Source organism: Rutilus rutilus (genome assembly GCF_951802725.1).
Source record: "Rutilus rutilus genome assembly, chromosome: 13".
Taxonomy (NCBI): domain Eukaryota; kingdom Metazoa; phylum Chordata; class Actinopteri; order Cypriniformes; family Leuciscidae; genus Rutilus; species Rutilus rutilus.
Genome location: NC_140218.1, coordinates 17,252,200 through 17,271,001, shown reverse-complemented (window position 1 = coordinate 17,271,001; position 18,802 = coordinate 17,252,200). Strand labels below are relative to the sequence as shown.

General features: G+C 38.5%; 1 protein-coding gene across 4 annotated transcripts in view; it reads left to right on the top strand.

The window, feature by feature from the left end:
• The first annotated feature begins 810 nt into the window (after positions 1 to 810).
• The window catches only part of dvl1a (dishevelled segment polarity protein 1a), a 39,460-nt gene continuing 21,468 nt past the window's right edge, over positions 811 to 18,802 (top strand). For 2 of the 4 annotated variants that reach the window (XM_084428337.1, XM_084428336.1), the window contains exons 1-3: positions 811 to 1,234; positions 10,935 to 11,004; positions 13,452 to 13,573. In XM_084428337.1, the coding sequence (XP_084284463.1) occupies positions 1,065 to 1,234; positions 10,935 to 11,004; positions 13,452 to 13,573 (362 nt within the window). In that variant the 5' untranslated portion in view covers positions 811 to 1,064. The remainder of the gene's footprint in view (positions 1,235 to 10,934; positions 11,005 to 13,451; positions 13,574 to 18,802) is intronic. The other 2 variants (XM_084428335.1, XM_084428334.1) reach the window with 1 other exon arrangement.

Below are 18,802 nucleotides of genomic sequence, written 5' to 3'. Positions count from 1 at the left end.
ATGGGGTGGAAATACAAATATTTATATTTGATTGAATTAATATAATTGCTTGTTATTATATTCATCCAGTCAAATGGAATGGAAAATGCCTATGTTTGAACAATTTACATTAAAACATATTTGGAAACAATATGAAAAAGAAAAAACTTACAATCTATGCAAACTATGCACCTTCTGAATATGCATAGCAACTAATATGTACAAACATTATACATATTAGTTGCTTTTTTTTCTTTCTATAAACCCCTCACGTATTCTTGTTTGTACAATATGCTTGGCTCTCAATAATAAATAAATAAATACATTTATTTGGTGCCTGATATCTTAAATCTATAACAACGATGACCATAGGTCTTTATGTTTTGTCAGTGTACCGTCCCATACAGACAACAATTTTGTTTCCTAAATCCTAAACTTATAGAACAATGAGATACAGGCCTGGTTTCACAGACAGGGCTTAGATTAAGCCAGGATTAGACCATAGCCTTGTTCAATCAGGGCATAGCTTTAATAAACATACCTTTAGAAAAAAATCATTAGGCCTACTAGTGTGCATCTTGAGACAATATGCCATTGCAAGTTGCTTTCAGTAAAAAAAAAAGAAAAAAAAAGCATTTTAGTCTGGGACTAGTTTAAGCCTTGTCTTGTTCAGTGTTTTAACAGCTGTTGGTTTAGCGGAGCCACAGCAGCTCAGTGGATTGACTGTCACGGACTCTGACTGCCACTAGAGAGCAGCCTACCTCCACTAGAAACCTGAAATGGTAAAATATCCTGAACTCCAGCTCATAGGGATGTGAACCGTCCCTTCCTGTTTTACTGGCGATCAGAGAGAAACATTGACGCCGTGATAGAGACACGCAAGCTTCGAGAATGTCTGGAACCGCTCGCTCCGTCCAAGACCAGGATTTTTGTTTGCCTACGTGAAACCGGCAACCAGCAATGTCGCCTTATAACGCATTAATGACACTTGACGAGTTATAGTCTACAAATATATTTTGTATCGCGCTGCTGCAACCCTTGCTCCTTCTTCTGTCAATGATTGTCCTACCCACATAAGCCTACTCATGGCGGAGACCAAAATTATATACCATATCGACGAAGAAGAAACCCCTTATTTAGTGAAACTGACGGTTTCTCCGGAAAAAGTCACGTTGGCGGATTTTAAAAATGTCCTTAATAACCGTCCGGTCAACAGTTATAAATTCTTTTTCAAATCTATGGATCAGGATTTCGGGTAAGTAGGTGGAATTATGATTTGCTCATATTGTTGTGTGTGTTCGTAGCCTTTTCAACAACCACGATCACACCCATCATCGACACAGGATTATGGCAGCCACATGCCTTATAGACGCTGTCAAAACCTGGAAAGCATTTAGAACGTTTGCTTTTTCGTTGTGACGTTGTTACATTGTTACATTGTTGCTGCTGGCACCTGCTTTGAACCCGTGTTCTAAAGTGCGCGTTCCTGCGCGGGTGCGTGTGCTCGACTCAGAAGTCAGAACCCACCACCACTGTGGCAAGCCGTCGTAGCATTTATGTGCCCTTCTAGTGTCGGAATATCGTAATTTCGAGTTTCGATCACAGGATGACAAAGTGAAGTTGTATTTACAAGTGGAAAACTCTGAATTACACGATACGCGAGCTGCTGAGTTGAAACATGGCAGGAATATTTATCAACAATATAAATAATATGATGTATGAAGTCTATGGATCTTATGGATCAGTGAGCAGAAAGCAAGTCTTTAGTGAATGGTGTAAAGTGAATCACCCCACCCAAGTAAGGCAGCATCCTTACTACAGCCTTTTCATTGTTAAAAGTACCTTATTTAATTACTAGTAAGTAATCCAATGTTCGTATCCGGCCGCCTATGGCCAAACTGTTCTACTATCACATATCAGATCGGAAAAGGGATTTATTTTCAATAATGAAGAAAATATTCGAAAAGTTGTACTAAAGTGTCTAATTTGTGTTTAATAGTAAAGTGTTTATTGGTTAGAGTTAGGTGTTGGGAGGGCTTTATTGACCCATCCGTTTAATAATTTTAATAAATATAATAATTTACCCTCTGTTATTATTGCATATACGTTTAATGTAACAACACTGAGGTGCAAATAGTATCTGCCACTATTTATAAGTATAAATAGCATCTAAGTAGTAACTACTACAAAGTGTAAATATAATCTAGTTGCTATTTACATAAGATGACTAGTAGCAAAAAGGCCTATTAATATTTGAATGTCACATATGAAGTGCTTGTATCTAGTTATTAGTGAAATTGAAAAATATACCAGTCACTATTTGAATACTTACCAGTGATTTTAAAATAAGTACTAGTAACATAATAAATACTAGTTAGTTTTAATGAATAAATGTTAAATGGCTTGCCACAGCACCACACATGCACTGCAACAGAGCTAATTTTGTCAACTCCAGTCGCATGCTTGGAGTTGTCCACATGGTGCAAATATATCATGGTGTTTTCCTAATACAGTGTCTTGTGATGTAACTCCTTTTGACAGTGACTTGTGCTCTGGTTTCTCTCGAGTTTGAATCTTTTGAAGTTAAGGCCTGGCCATCAGAGGCATCGTCATAGAAAACCTGAACATGACATGACAAAGTCAGTCTGATCTTTTAAAGGTGACAGCTCCTTTTATGACTAAAACAAACACACTCATATCACCCAGAGGGGAGAATTACGTTAATTAACCTTGCCATGTTAGACAGGTATGTGTGTTCATACACTGACCAGTGTTGACCAGATCAAAGGAAGACATCAAACATAATCTTGAAATCCACTGAACATCTCACAGGTCCTAATTTGTTCAGACTGCAAACTCATTAGTATAGCAGAATTTCAGTCATTTTCTGTCACTTCAAAATCACCACTAATAGACTGAGGTTAATTGAGGGGAAGTGAGAGACTGCAGTGAACCCGCAGCTGCAAGGCATAGCAGTCACTTTCTAATTTGTCAGTGTCACCCAACATGTATATGGATTAGTTGCCTAAATGGCAAACAGGCTGCAGATAAAACGAGCAACTGTCATTTCAGCTTTCTATTATATTGTTAAACATTGTTCATTTTGAAACCGAGTCAGATTTGAGAAGTGTTCATATTCGTTTACAATATAGGTCAACTAGTGATTTGAGTTCTATTCTAACATTATTGAAGCTGTAGTACAATTAAATATGTTTATTCTAACAGAAATTATTATTTAACAGAAACATGTACATGTTACATGCTATTAAATGTAATTATAATAGCAATAGAAATACAAGTGCATAATTACAAGCAATTAATTTCTCAGTAGATACAAACACAATAAATTCTGGGTGGCATTTGAGGTTTTTTTTTAATTATGGTTGCTGCTGATATCTATATAGTACCTATATTTTTATTTTATGTTGCCATAAACAGTCTTCTAGCTGAGTATGTTGAGTTACTTGATGAGTTACTTTTAAATGATTTTTCTTAAGTCAGTTGAACTGAATAAAGGCCTGTTCACACCATGAAAAATAACTATTATGATAGCTATATTAGCGTCCACCACTCCAATACATGATAAAGTTCTATTTATTATAAGTAATGTCTGTTGCTTTAAATGCTCGAGGTCTTTAAAATCAGGTGAACTGTGGTTCCAACAATGTTTTGTTATCATTAAGGCTAGTGTAAAACATTGCAACAATCTTAATGCACATTTTTGTGTTTATTTTAAATGATTCATTGCTGCCCAAAAAAAGGTTTGTTTTTATAACTCCTTCTGAAATGACTAGAGGCATATTGTTAACCAGTAGCCAAACAGCTGTGTATCATTATTTTAGCAAACATTTGGTTTGGTTTCATTCAATAACATCTACTTATCACGATCCAATCATCTATTTATCACGATCCAAGTTCCGCCCATACATTTTTCTTCTCCCTGAATATCCTGTTTTGTTCAAAAATACATCACATTATGAAAGTAAAAAAGGTTTGCGAATGGTATTCCCTGTTTATCATAAAGAGTATCTGCTTATATATGTAATGTCATGGATGGATAAATACATGGATTTGATCTAGGCTTCGCATGTCATGTTATAGATTCTGGATCCCTTATTTAGGTTCAGAGATGACTGTCTCATTTGATCTTAAAAGACACAGACAAACAGGCACAGATGTTTAGTGATGTGTCTTGGATGGAGATGCTCCGGTCCAGTAGAGAATGTGGTTAATTGTCACAATTTGAATTGAAGGCCTCTTTAATCCTACATAGCTGAGGCAATTGATCTTCCACCTTCATCAGACGCTTTTAAATTCTCTTATTCACCACAACGCATGATGTTGGTGTTCTAGCATGACCTTTCAAAAAACTTGCTTTTCCTGTTAGCATAGGATAGTTTACTAACAGTGTTGCTTTCCTGTCACACCTAGCACTGAGCGCTCAGTTGGCCCTGGTGACTGTGAAGCAGACTGCGAGAACAAACGACGCTTGACCTTCAAAACCTGACTGCTAGTTCTCCTTAGCTACTTTATGTTAAAATGTGGAGTAGCAAACTTGGGCCTACACACTAAAAAACAAATTGGAACAGTTTTCACTCAGAAATTTATAGGAAATTTCACAAATAATTACAGCAAGTAAACTTGAAATTTCGAGGTAAAACTTGAATTTTCTTGTAAAACCTATTCCAATCATTTTTGTCAGTGCAAATAGGATACTTTGAGTTTCAGCATGCCGACTACAAACTTGGATCTGGACACATTTCAGAACCATAAATGCATCCCAGCGGGAGTTGATTTATTTTGTGTGCGGCTAAATGCGGCAAACATTATTTTTAGACAGCCTTGCATTGTTCATTCTTCAACCATTCACGAAGCAGGAAGAAATGCAACCAGTACAAGTCTTTTGAGATCTCAAATGCACAAAAGATGGTCTTAGGCCTCTGTAATGTGGGCTAGTGAACATTTACATTCACAGATCAGCGATGAGATGAACCTAAGAACTCTGGGATGGTGTAGAGACACACCCCTTATTATCACATCATAACTAGCCCTACAGCGTCCAACATAAACATCGATAATCCCACTGTTACTGCCACAGATCTCCACTGTGTGTGTCCTCCGTAATAATAAACAACATTCTGCTGCTTCTGATAATAACTTCTGATATTATCCACCACAGTCTGTTAATACCCCTGTAAACCTTTGCTCAAAGCTTTGAGGGCAGACCCCCTAAACACCATCTCTCTGAGGGCCGATTTGTGCCATTTACCTCTGCTGCGCTGCTGCTGCTGCGTGTGATTGTTGGATAACATAATCTTAAATGAATCTGATGTGTGTAACAAGATATGAATGAAGACTCCAGATGGATTTCCTTCACTTTTAAGTAGTTGCATACAAAGCTCTTGTGTTTTAACTAATGGTTACCTGGTAATGGATTCTTTGGTGTCAGGCCAGGTTGATGTATTATTTATCAGACCCCCATTGACTTCGCAGAAAGATTTCAGTTGTGTTTCATTTTTAAAGCGTTTCTGTCGCGTGTGTTATGCAGAAGGATGTGTTTGGCGTTTGACTGGAAGTGATATATCACTCTGTACTTAACAGCTTTAAGTGAATAATCTCATGGTCTCATTCACTGAATGATTGTCGGGCATTAATCGGACTGGGATGGCTCTCGTCTCAGCCCTGATAATTTGTTATAGGATCGCACTGAGCTGGGCCGCAGTCCCACAACACAGGCAATCCCTGATAAATGATATCATGACCATGTGGTTGCTAGTCAGAAAAGCCCTAGATTTCTGAATGAGGGCATGTGCCTTCGTCTGCTAGATCTCACTGGGATGATGTCATCAATGGTGTTTGCATCTCTTTTACTCTTTTTAGTAAGGCTAATTGGGCAATGAAACATGAATTGTGCTAGGGCTGCACAATATATAGTTTTAGCATTGATATCGCCATGTGCGCATCCACGATAGTCACATTCAAGGGCATTATTTTTGGCTTGAACATTGGGGGGGTTGAAGAGTGAACCGTTCAGTGGGGTCTCTCTCGGGGCATGCTTCCTCATGAGATTTATGTGTTTGTTTGTTTATATATTTATTTTTGCAAAATGGTCTTTTGTGGTATCATCCACACATGCATTGATAACATAACTGCAATAAAGTAATAGCCTAGCCCTAGTTAAAGGAGCTGTATGTAAGAAATGTAATTCAATTAATCATAAAATGGCCCTGATATGTCACTAGACATTAAGAAATCATGTTCATTTCAAATACTTATATCACTGACAACAGTAGTCCGGCCAGGATATTGTCATTTAAAAGTTAAGTTGCAGCCCTCAACTGATGTTGATGTTGTCATGTTGTGTTTTGGCCTGAAGCTCCACCCTCCACCTCTCTACCAATCACGAAGTCAGTAGTGTTTCGGCATCGGGGTTGCCAGCTCAGCTCTAGTTACCACAGCTGCAGCTACAAACGTTCCTGCTGGATCCTGCAGCCTATCTGGCAACCTCGAGTCAGGGGGGAGGGGGAGGGGATACACCGCTCTACAGTAATTTGAAAGTGATTGCAGTACCAGTTTTGGCCACAATCTTACATACGGCTCCTTTAACAATTTCTTGTTTACATAGGATATGATGTATTTGTGCTTAAACGGACACATACACACAAAAATTGTGTCAGAATGCCTGTCTCATCTTGGCGAGTATCTTCGTAAACACAGTTGCTTATGGCTTACGTGAATGTAAACAATTGAGAAAGAAAACGGATGCGGATCTTTATATTGGATCTGTACATTCGGCCTAATATTCCTGCCGCTGTCTGTGTCATTAATGTTAATCAAGCAACAATATACAAAGAGGAAATCACTATTTAATTAATACAGTGAAGAGTATAGTGGTAGGCTACTTTATGTTTGTTTATGTTTATTATTCAATTTCTGAACTTAAATACTGTTAGACTTACCTGAAAAACATAAAGAACTGTTTATTACATTTATATCTTTGTTCTATTGTATTTATCTATATTTCTAATTTGTTTATTATTTTCTATGCAGATTCGCTGTCCTACAAAATCACCCCAATCATTCTAGAATGATTAATTCTTTCTTTCCAAATAGAGCTATTCAAGTCATCTGGTGAATCGCAATATTTGTCGCATTTGAAAAAAAAAGTTTGTACATTTGTAAAATAGAACCTTTTTTTCAATATATCGTGCAGCCCTAAATTGTACCTTAAATTGTACCTTTTTGAGGAGAGTTTGTTTCTTTTACTATTTTTTTTAACTTTATTTTTATTTTTACTATTATAGTATTTAATATATTTTTTTATATGTTCAGTTTTTTATTTATTTATTTAAGGTTTAGTAATTTGATGTGCTTTTGTCATTTTTATTAGTTTTTGTTTTTCTAATATTTCTGCTTGTTTAATATTTTCTTTACTACATACACCTTAGTAACTACAAAGCAATGCTCTGGCAACCACATATAGCATTTCCTTCAGATAATGCAAATCATGTATTATTTTTATTCTGATTCTTAATATTTTATTGCTTGCTTAAAGGGATAGTTCACCCCCAAATTAATATGTAGTCATCATTTAATCACCCTCATGTTTTTCCAAACCTGTATGACATTCTTCTGTGCACCGATTTAAAAAAAAAAAAAGTCCATAAAATTGATTACAGTGGGGTCCATCCCAAACAACATTGGCTTTTCATTGCATGCCATGGACAAAAAAAAGCAATATCTTTTGTGTAAAAGAAGTAAGTCATACAGGTTTGGATTGGAACAACATGAGGGTGAGCAAATAATGACTGATTTTTAATGTTTGAGAGAGAACTGTCCTTATAAGAAACTTTGTTATAGCTTCAAAAAAAAAAATTATGTGTTAAGACAATATTATTACCGGTACTCCAAAGAACAGCTTTGTACTCCAGTTTGTAACCAAAGGCGTTACCTTCCCTCACAAGTTTGGACAGACCACACTTCCTTATGGCCACCCCCACGGCCCTCGCTGTATGTTGCTGTATATTGTAAAGACCTCTTGAGAGGACACAAACACTTCCTACCCATGACTAGAGTTACACCCCAGTTTCCTGTGCTGGGCTCAGGACGCTCGGACAGGCTGTAGAAACTCTACTTGTTTTATAACTCCTTCCACAAGACCATGTTATCATCATCCTTCAGTCCCATTCAACTCACCTCCTCAGTCTCACAGCCGTGTGGGTCACGTGACCTGGAAGTTCTGGAGGAGCAGAGAGGAAGACGTTACAATTACGACAGACTTCTGGAATTTCTCAAGTCACAGTGCTCTGTCAACACATTTTAGGACTGCACAATGTTGATATTTTTGTTATGGCTGAAATATAATTACTGATATTGCATCTAGGCTACATTTATTCGTTTAGCAGATGCTTTAATACATTGGGGATTTGAAGGAATGCTTCAACACAAGCACTAAAAGAGACATTAATGTAAGAAGTGATGTGATACAAAGTTCTAAAATTGTTAGAAATCATTAGAAAATGACAAGCTGCTATGGATGTAGAAGTGGCAAAAAAGAGCAAAGATGCTATATTGGGATGTTCGGGCATGACATCAGTTAGTAGGCAAACACGGAGGGTGAATTTGTTCCCTCAGGAACATCGAATGGGTTTTTAGAGTGGCTGTGTTCGATTTATGATTAAAATAAGGTCTGTGGTTACTGTGGTCCGCAGACACTTTCCCGTTTTGTTCTACAACATAAATTACACAGTCATACCTCACAGTCATTTGCAACAGTTCTCAGATGTTTGTCTCAAAAGTCCCTATGAGAAATAGAAACAAATGAAACAATTGTTGGCATATTTGTTGTTTGGTATTTGAAGAATTTGATAATAAATGTTTGAGTTCCTGAAACGTGACTTTTGATTGCAGAAGCAGAGCTTTGAGATCTTACTGAAAATTGGGAACAGAAAAAAAAAACAGAACCAAATGATTTTCATTATGGTGCTCACACAATATAGGATTTTTGAACAAATCTCTTGAATGAATGATTCATTTATATATCAAATACATTTTAACAGTCACTTGTTGCCACCTACTGGCATAACAATGTAATAGATACAATCTTTATTTAAAGGTGCATTGCGCAAGTCTCTGAGTTTTTGCAGAACTATGCCCCCTTCTGGCGACACACGAAACTGCAACCAGAGTTGTGCACGCGGTTACGTGGAGTTTGCGTTGGGGTTTGGGATGAACTAGAAGCCGGTCTCTTTGAATCCATCTTCTACTTTTGCAAAAGTCGCTTGAGTTGTCTTCGCTGATGCGGATAATGGCGGCGAATACACAAACCTGCCAGACATAGCCAGGTGAGCGTGAACGCGCATGACGTCACGCCCAGTCGATTCCGTCCCGAATCCCTCTTATTTATTTTACTGAACAGGATTATAGAGGCAATCGCAGTGATCATAGAAGGGCTCATTCAGCCCATCAGGCAATTGTTTAAGCATGTATGGGTTCGAAAAACGGGTATTTTTAACATGAAATGTTGCGCAATGCACCTTTAAAGCTTAACATTTGCTCTCTCTGGCTCAGCTGCAGTGTGAAAGTGCGGTATGATTGTAATTTCAATTGTTTTATAGATATAGCAAGAATCGTCATTGTCATTCATAAAAAAAGACCACGTGTGTGTTTGAATTGAGATTGCTCAAAAGTAATCTGGGACCAGGCCCGGGCGAACACTCTACTTCCACGACCCATGACTCTTATGATCCTGCCCTTTTTAGTAAACCAAAAGCATACAGCATGGCCAGTGTAGTCTGATTCTTGAACATATGACTCTTTTGAACCAGTTCTTTTTTTTAGTGAACCAAACAAATGCAACACAACCAATTATCTGATTCCTGAACAAAATAATATTTTGATCCGGCTCTTTTTAGTAAATCAAAAACACAGCGTTGCCTGTGTAGTCCGTTTCATGAACTAATGACTTTTATTAATCGGCTTTCTTTAGTGAATCAGTGACACTTGTGAATCAGTCAGTTGGTGAACTTGCAATGTAAGACTCACTTAATGAACCGCAAGTGACTATGTGTTGTACTTGTTGGCTTGTGAGAAATTAGTGTAATTTTTGTGGTTATTCATATGTGAATGTTTTAATACAGGTATATTTAGAGTTAATTATTGGATTTTTCAGCATTACAAATATGGAATATAATATTTTTTTTTTTTAAAGACAGCTTTATTTCTGATTCATTATATCTTCTGTTGAAATTTGAACGATCTCATGGTCGTTTTACCAATACGGTCAAAGATATGTTGTGCATCCTTAATCCTGCTTTGTCAGACTGCGAATCAAGCCTTCCCTTTAGTGGTTTTGTCAGTCTCATGTGGTTTTTTGTGTATGTACTAGTCCTGCACACAGTGACAAGAGACCAGCAGGTGTGTGATTGCTGAACCTCGACTGGAAGGGTTAAAGGGTAACTGTGTGGTATTTGTGTAGGGAATTTACAGCCTAGGATGGACACTCTGCTAACACACTCACTCACTCTATTAATAACCTCTTGTGCCCTGACACCTTTCACACATATAAATGTGCCTACACTTGAATATATATACAGTATATATATACCCTCAATACTCATAAATGTGCACACATTTAGAAAAATATTAGATGTGCATGTATACTAAGCCACTCTCTCGGTCCAGCAACAGCAGTTTTAGTAGGTAATCTGAAATGTGCATGAGGTACTAATGAGGCCCGTTAAAACGGAGTAGTTTTCAATAGAGTAGTCGGTCAACAGGGGCGTTCAGCATTCTCATCATGAGCAGCCAGCAGTTGAGAGCTAAGTGGAAAATTCCGCTGTTTGAGCGTGACATGCTTTCAGTATGCCTCAGCTTTTGCAAATAGACGTGAACTGATGTGCAATCCTGGGTGCTGGTCTCACAGAGTCCCTAACAGTTTGTGTTCTTTCCTGCAGAGTCGTCAAAGAAGAAATCTCTGATGATAACGCCAAGCTGCCCTGCTTCAACGGCAGAGTGGTGTCCTGGGTAAGTGAGACGAATGGTCCCCTCCTCTCTGTCTTGGATAGATTGTGACATTGCAAAATATAAATATATCAACCCTGCTGAAAAAAACCCCAGGCCTAAGCTGGTTTTAGTGGAGTTCTTTTTAGTGGTAATCCGATTCCTGTACAAATACTCATACTCTTATGAACTGGCAGTTTTTAGTGAATCAAAAACACACAACCCAATTAGTGTAGTTAGATTCCCAAACAAATTACTCTTATTTACAGACTCTATTTGGTTAGTCAAAAACATACTGGACAACTAGTATAATTAGATTCCCGAACAGCTCACATATAAATATTCATCAACTCACACATCAGTTATGATAAATGGAAGCTCAAGCATGTTTGCTTATCTTGCGAGAACCAATGAGGTTCATTCTCGTGTTACACAGCACGTTATTAAGAATAAAAGACTATATTAAATCTGTACATCATATAAAAGGATCGTGTCTCTTCAGAAAAATGTCATATTCAAATCATATGGATTAGTTTTACGATCTCTTTATGAACTTTTTGAAGCGCCAACATTTTTGTTTTAGTTAATTTTAGACAGAAAGCTGTCAGATTGCATCAAAAAAGATCATTTGTGTTCCGAAAATCTTATGGGCTTGGAACGACATGTGGGTGAATAATTAATGACAGAATTTTCATTTTTGGGTGAACTATCCATTTAAACCAAAAGCATGACCTGTGTAGTCTGATAAGTGAATGAATCCTATGAATTGGCTCTTATTTACGGAATCCAAAACATTCAGCATGGCCGGTGTAATTGGATTCTCAAAGAAATTTTTTTTTTTTCCTGAATTAAAAAGATCCTGAACTAATGAATCTTATGAACTGGTTTGTTTTAGTGAACCAAACAAAACACTGTGACCAGTGTGTTCTGATTCTTGAACAAATGACTCTTATGAACTGGCTCTTTTTAATGAATCAAAAACATATAGTACAACCGGTATAGTTAGATTTCCAAACAAATCACACTTATAAACCATCACTTTTTAGTCAAGCAAATAAATACAGCGTGGCCAGTGTAGTCTGATTCCTGAATGAATGGTTCTTATGAGTGGCTCTTTTTACTGAATCAAAAACATACAGACACATTTCAGCTGGCCAACCTGGGAAACCAGATATGGGATAAGGACAAAAATACAGGATTGTTTGAATATTTACCTTTGATAGTGACGGCAAAACCGAGGAATAATAATTAATCAGATTATCAGCTCTAAAACATATCTACACTATTATAAGCAGCTGTTATACCTGTGTGTTGGTTAAAGTTGGTGTGAGGTGCAAAATACAGGTTAGTGGACTCCAGCGAGCCTCCAGCTGCAGAGAGTTGCACAGACATGCTGAGATGCATGACATTGAGCTGTGCAGCACTAAAATATGTGCTTCATCGCCTGCTGAGTGTCCAAACACGGAGACCTTCAGTGTACTATATCACGATCACTGCTTTAATTACCATAGTGTACTGGATTTCTGCCGTTCTCTAAAGTTTTATCATTGTTTTTTTGTAGAGAATATAAACAATAGAATGTGTTTTTTATGAGTAGCCTTAGGTATCCACATCTATCCTCCATTATTTGGATCATGAAAGCACTGTACTACATTTTAAGACCCCTTTTTGATTAAATGAAGAGGAGTCTGACCACTCATAAGCTGTTTTCGAAATCTCCCCCATACCCTCATTCACTATTCCCTAAATCAATCCACTAATATAGTCCACTTGAAGGAGTGAATGAAAACCAGTGAGGGAATTCGGACACTGAGTGCACCGGAAGGGCTGCCGTGTTTGCATAGTTTGTGCTTGCAGTTTAATAATCATTTTAAAACGTAGCAAACTGGCAGCTCCAGTAGTAAAGAAAACATTAATCTTGAACTCTATCATGGATGTACAAAGAATGTATAAATTCCTTGGTAATCGATTATTACATTGTTTAATTAAGGGTTGTACATAGTTTCCATGATAGAGTTCAAGATTAATGTTTTCTGTATGATATTACGCTGTACCCACATTGGACCAGTGGTTTGGAAAATGGATGGATGATTCAGCTGCAGGCGCTATCTTCTGGTCAGATGTGGGTATTCATTCAGCGCGACCCTCACTGGGCATTATGGGTACTCTCTAACCTGAAAAATAGTGTTTTTGTGTGTGATTTAAGCGAAGACTGCATAATTTATCATACCATTGTGGTCATTTTTTATTGCTGATTTGAAATATGTTGAAATAGCTGCCAGGACCTTTACCAGGAAGTCCGCCAAGTGAACTGACATGCCTTTTTTCACACTCCTGTCTGCTCAAACAAATGCACTCTCTTCTCTTCCTTCTGCTGGTCTACTTACTTATGCAGGGCTAGTAGTTAGTCTAGAGAGTTTCTTCCTGAAGCCTTTGTGATTAATTGTGTGTGTGTGTGTGTTTGGCTGTAGTTGGTGTTGGCTGAAGGCACACACTCGGATGGGGGATCTCAGTGCACAGAGAGCCACAAAGAGCTACCACCACCCTTGGAGCGAACTGGAGGGATTGGAGATTCCAGACCCCCCTCTTTTCAGTGAGTTATGACATGCAAATAATTTATCTGACAAATCATCATTTATTACTCACTTTTCAGGCCCATAGTACACCAGGTCTGATAAGAACACATCCCATTATAACTGTGAAACATGGGTTTGTGACAAATGGATGTATGACAAATAATGATGATGAAATGTATAAATCTAGTTCAAAGGGTCAAGTTCTTCATGTCAGCTTCATACAAAAAAAAACAAAGAAAAAAAAGAATGTTTATACAATTTTCAGCAACAAAAAAAGGAACTGTCTGGATGATTAGGATGCATTACATTGATCAAAATTCTATTCATCAAAGAATTAATAATTAATCACTGTTTCCACAAAAATATTAAGCAGCACACTTGTTTTTGAGCACATTTCTGAAGGATCATGTGATACTGAAGACTGGAGTAAAGATGGTGAAGATTCAGTTTTGCAATCACAGAAATAAATGACATTTTAAAATTTATTAAAATATAAAATAGTACAAATATTTCACAATATTACAATTTTTTATGTATTTTTGATCAAATAAATGCAGTCTTGGTGAGGGTAAAAGACCTCTTTCAAAAACATTAAAGAGGTGGTATAATGCCCTTTTCATAATGCCCTTTGCATGTAAAATAAGTCTTTGATGTGTGTATGTGAAGTTTTAGTTCAAAATACCCCACAGATATTTTTATATAGCATGTTAAAATTGTCACTTTTTGAGGGAAAGCAAAAACGCACCGTTTTTGAGTCTTTCCCTTTAAATGCAAATGAGCTGCTGCTCCCGGCACAGAGGGCGGAGCTTCAACAGCTTGTGTCCTTTTACCTCACACAGACATGCACTGAAAATTAAAAAAACGTTTAGCCTTTTATGTTCAAGCCGGAGTCAGACAATGATGGAGAGACTCCAGAAGTGACATCATGTAGAATGCAACAGGACGTTTCTGTATGGTTAGTTGATGAATTTATGTAGCTTATGTGTTGTTATCTTCTAGTCATTGATTAGCATATTCTGTCATGATCATATATAAATCGCATTCCCGGGTGTGGGGTTTATGTAAATTTTAGGGTTAGTGATGTCACTAACCCGGGAGGAATGTTGTGTAGTCCCTACCAGCTGTTTGTTGTAGTCCTTAAAAAGCAATTTCTTTAAAGGTGATCTAAGCGATGTTGGGTGACGTCACTTCTTGTTGATTTTCAAAGTATTGTCAAACAAAACGGAGGCTAGCTCAACCCTCCCTCCTCCTCATCCCGTCCCCTCCCCCTCCCCCTCCCCCTCCCTTCCGTGCTTCCTGAAACAGTCATTAACCATTTAGGGCCCGTCCACACGGAGACGCGTTTCGCTGTATACGTATAAATTTTTTATCGTATAGGCGTTTCGTCCACACGGATCCGGCGTTTTGGGAGACTGAAACCGCTATTTTTTGAAACCGGGTCCCAAAGTGGATAAATCTGAAAACGACACCCTTGCGGTTTCGTGTGTACAGCCAATCCGTATATTTTGTGAAACGATGATGTCATCACATCACGTGTCGTCTGTATCACGAGTAACAGCAACAACAATAATAGCGGACTTATATGATTGTATTCGTGCTGCAGAAGCTACTAAGCCTACTAGCTTTATTACAGCAAAATCTATTGCTTCTCTGCAACTGTGGTGAGCAAAAAGCGATAATCTTTGTCTTCTTCTTCTTGGTTCGTATACAGCGCGCAAGGTTATGCGCATGCTCAAAGTCTTCTTCTCCGTGTATAGTGTATCTCTGTGGCAGAATTACAGCGCCCCATACTGGTCTGGAATATATACTACACCGTTTTCAGTCGGTTTCAGTGGTTTCGTGTGTACGCAGATATTTCTTGAGACGACGCCGTGTTTACGGAATTTTTTTTTATAACGAGGAAAAAAAAATATCGGATCGGGAACGCACCGGCTTCGTGTGGACGTGGCCTTAGAAAAACCAAACTGGATTTACCCACCTGTCCAGCAAAAACAGAGCCACCTGAGTTCTCACCACCTTTTGAACGCATTTCCGATGTAAATTCGGGACTTCGCACGTTCCTTCTCCTTCTCCTTTTCTTTGTTATTTGTTCATCGGAACGTCGTCTCTTTGGTCGTGTGTCGGCCATATCAAAATCCTCAAGAATATAAATTTTAACGTTAGTCGTTGTCTAGGACATCTCTCCTCTAGCTAACTTCCCTCTTCATGCTTCTCTCTCCTCCACTCCCCACACCCCCCTTCATGTGCATACGCACTAACCACCCAATCCACAAATAATTATTGTCGGTTATTGGCTGGAAAAGTGTTTGTTATGTTTCGTGGTCCAGGCTGGGCCAGTTTGTTTTTCTTGCCGTTTGTGGAGCCTGGGCTGTCTACAGAGACCGTGTTGCTTTACTGTGTGTTCAGGGGACAGGCAGCTAGCGGATAGTGAGATGTTTTTTCCTGTATGTGACAAAAAAAAATTGGCCTAAAAAACGCGTGACATCGCTTAGAGCATCTTTAAAAGAAAATATCTCCCTTTGCTTTGAACTTTGAGCATTGTAACTTTGCAGATGTTGTTTATGCTCAAACAGCAACATTACACAATAACTAAAGTTAGAAAAGTGAAATCATACTCAACCACCCCTTAAGAGGTAACTTTTGGCCCTCTAGCTGTTAAAAAACAAAACTGCATGCATTTTGAGGAAGAACGTTGTTTTGGTTGTGCTTCGGCTCAGTGTGACTGTGCTGTCATGCAGCCATACCGAAAATTTTCAGTAGGAATACACGTACCATTACACCCCTAGTGTCTGGACAGTTACACCAAGAAATAACAATACATTTTAATGTAGAAATTGAAAGCATGTCCAACATAGAAGTGTATACAAGTCATTGTATGATTTGCATATACGCATTATATATGCATATGCATTGGGTTTTTGAATAACCAGACAAATACATCTGCAAACGTAGGCATGAACACACACACAGACACACACATTCTTGTACATCTATGTGGGGAAATTTATTGATACAATGCAATCTCTAGCTCCTTACTCTAACCCTACCCATCTCAACTAAGTGCCAAACCCAAACCCTTAACTTCATTATAACTTTATCCCTAAAACCAAATATTGACCCTCAAACAGGCCTTTAAAGGAGAACTCGGTAACTCTAGCGAACTCTACTCACTTCTTCGCTGATTTTCCCTTTTGTTGTCGCATGTTTTCCCCACGAGCTCCCCCTACAGCTGTGGGGGGGGGGGGGGGGGGGGGGTATATTTCGTAAAAAACACGGTCGTAAAAAACTCACTTGCGGCGGCCTCCTCCCCCTCTCTACCGCTGCTCATGTGCGTTTGTTTTGATCGGAGCAAGCCAACTGTATCGTGTGGAGCTATGTCTACCGAGGTGGGTAATCTGGTAATACATCATACATGCGTGTTTGTTTATGTCGAATTGCCGTAAAGCAATTTGTGTTTCGCGCTCGTTCTCATTCTCGTTCTCGCTTCTCACGAGACTTCCAATTTCTATCTTGCCGGGACGGTAGTCCCCAAGTTGCAAGGTTGGTTTTCCGCCTGGGAACGCTGGGGGGAGCGGGGAAAGTCACCAGTATCACCAGAACAGGTTGTTTAACCATCCAAATGATTTCTAGACAGTTTTATTACGTTAAAAAAGTTACCAAGTTCTCCTTTAAAGGGCTCTCAGAAAGTGAGGACCGGCCAAAATATCCTCATGTTACTCTCTTTGTCCTCACTCCGATGGTCTAAAAATCAAACCGGTCCTCACAAAGATAGTTGTGAAACACACAACACACACTCTTGACAAGCATTAGAAAACCACTGATTTGATTTGTTCTGAGTTCCTGACCACAGTCACAGCAGTAGCAGATGTATGTTATCCAGCTGGATGGAAAATATCATTCTTGTCCTTCCGGGAGCCACATGTGTGAATCCCAGCGCCTGTCTCTTAAGCTGTATTCTAATAGGACACAGATTTGCCTCACAAAGTTCAGTATGTTTGTTTGATTTGCCAACATTCATGTGGTCAATGTATCAGTCATGTATCAATGCGTCCCTACATTCATATACATAGCCGCCCACATAATAATTCATGTTCTTGGGCAAATACCAATTATAGCCTTTATTAAAGTAGTATAGTTTATGGCGAGTGGTGAAAATATACAGATAAACTGCAGCTTTACTACAAAAACAAAGTGTCCCATGTAGTATTTTGCATGTTAAGACAATAAAGTGGTTCTTACTCATTTAATTGAAAATAAACTGTCCAAACCAACCGATTCACTTAACAAATCAGATTTGTTCGCTTGGGCCCTAAAAACACTCTTACATTGAATTGCTGTGAAAAAGTCTTTAAGTGTTATGTTGTGCCTCTAAAGCAAACACACAGATTAAATATTCTCTTTGTAGGTATTGAAGATGTTGAAGGCTAAATTTAGATCAACGTGCTACAGGGCAATTTTGCAACAGTCTTTCTTTGTAGTCTCTTTTGCACCTGTTCACTTTGTGAAAGTACTGCGTTTTTTCTTTATCTAATGTTTGACTTTCAGACTTGTGTGTGTGTGTGTGTGTTCTCAGTTGTAGCCTTCTCACCCCACCAGAGAATTCTCACCACTTGTTTTCTGTAGTGTCTAGCGCCATCTAGTGGCAGAACATGTAACGGTGAACCACAGACAGCTTCCTTTTCCTCATGTCAGTCCTTTTCTCCCAGCATCTCTCCAACAGACTACCAGACAATTTAGCTTGAAATAAATATGAATTCCCACTCACATGTTTCTCCCACAAGAAATCTCCCTCATTTCCATTATAAAAGCTTCACTGTAAGGCGCATCAGTAAGTAACCAAATGTTATCCCCTGCCTGCTCCCTTTGTGCTGTGCATTATTTATTGGTCCTGCTGAAAGCATTTGGTAGGGTGAGGAGAGGATGTTTTCCGCCGTCCCTTGAGCAGCTAATCCGGATTAGTGGACATTAAAAGCCGCATCTCTGTTGCCCCGCGGGCTCTGCAGGGTGACACAGCTGCCTCGGTCTCCCCCAGGACTGAACCGTCCGTCTGCCTGCTGCTCCTTGGAAATACAACATACTCACTCAAAGAGTACAAGAAATGTGCATTAAATGCATCAAATGGTATTTTATACCAGTGTTCGATAAATAAAATAGATTTCAATCTGCTAAATTTGTTACATTTGGGAAGTTTTTCATAAGCCATTGCAAATCAGACAAAATTTAATTTGCATTGATTAATTGGGTTG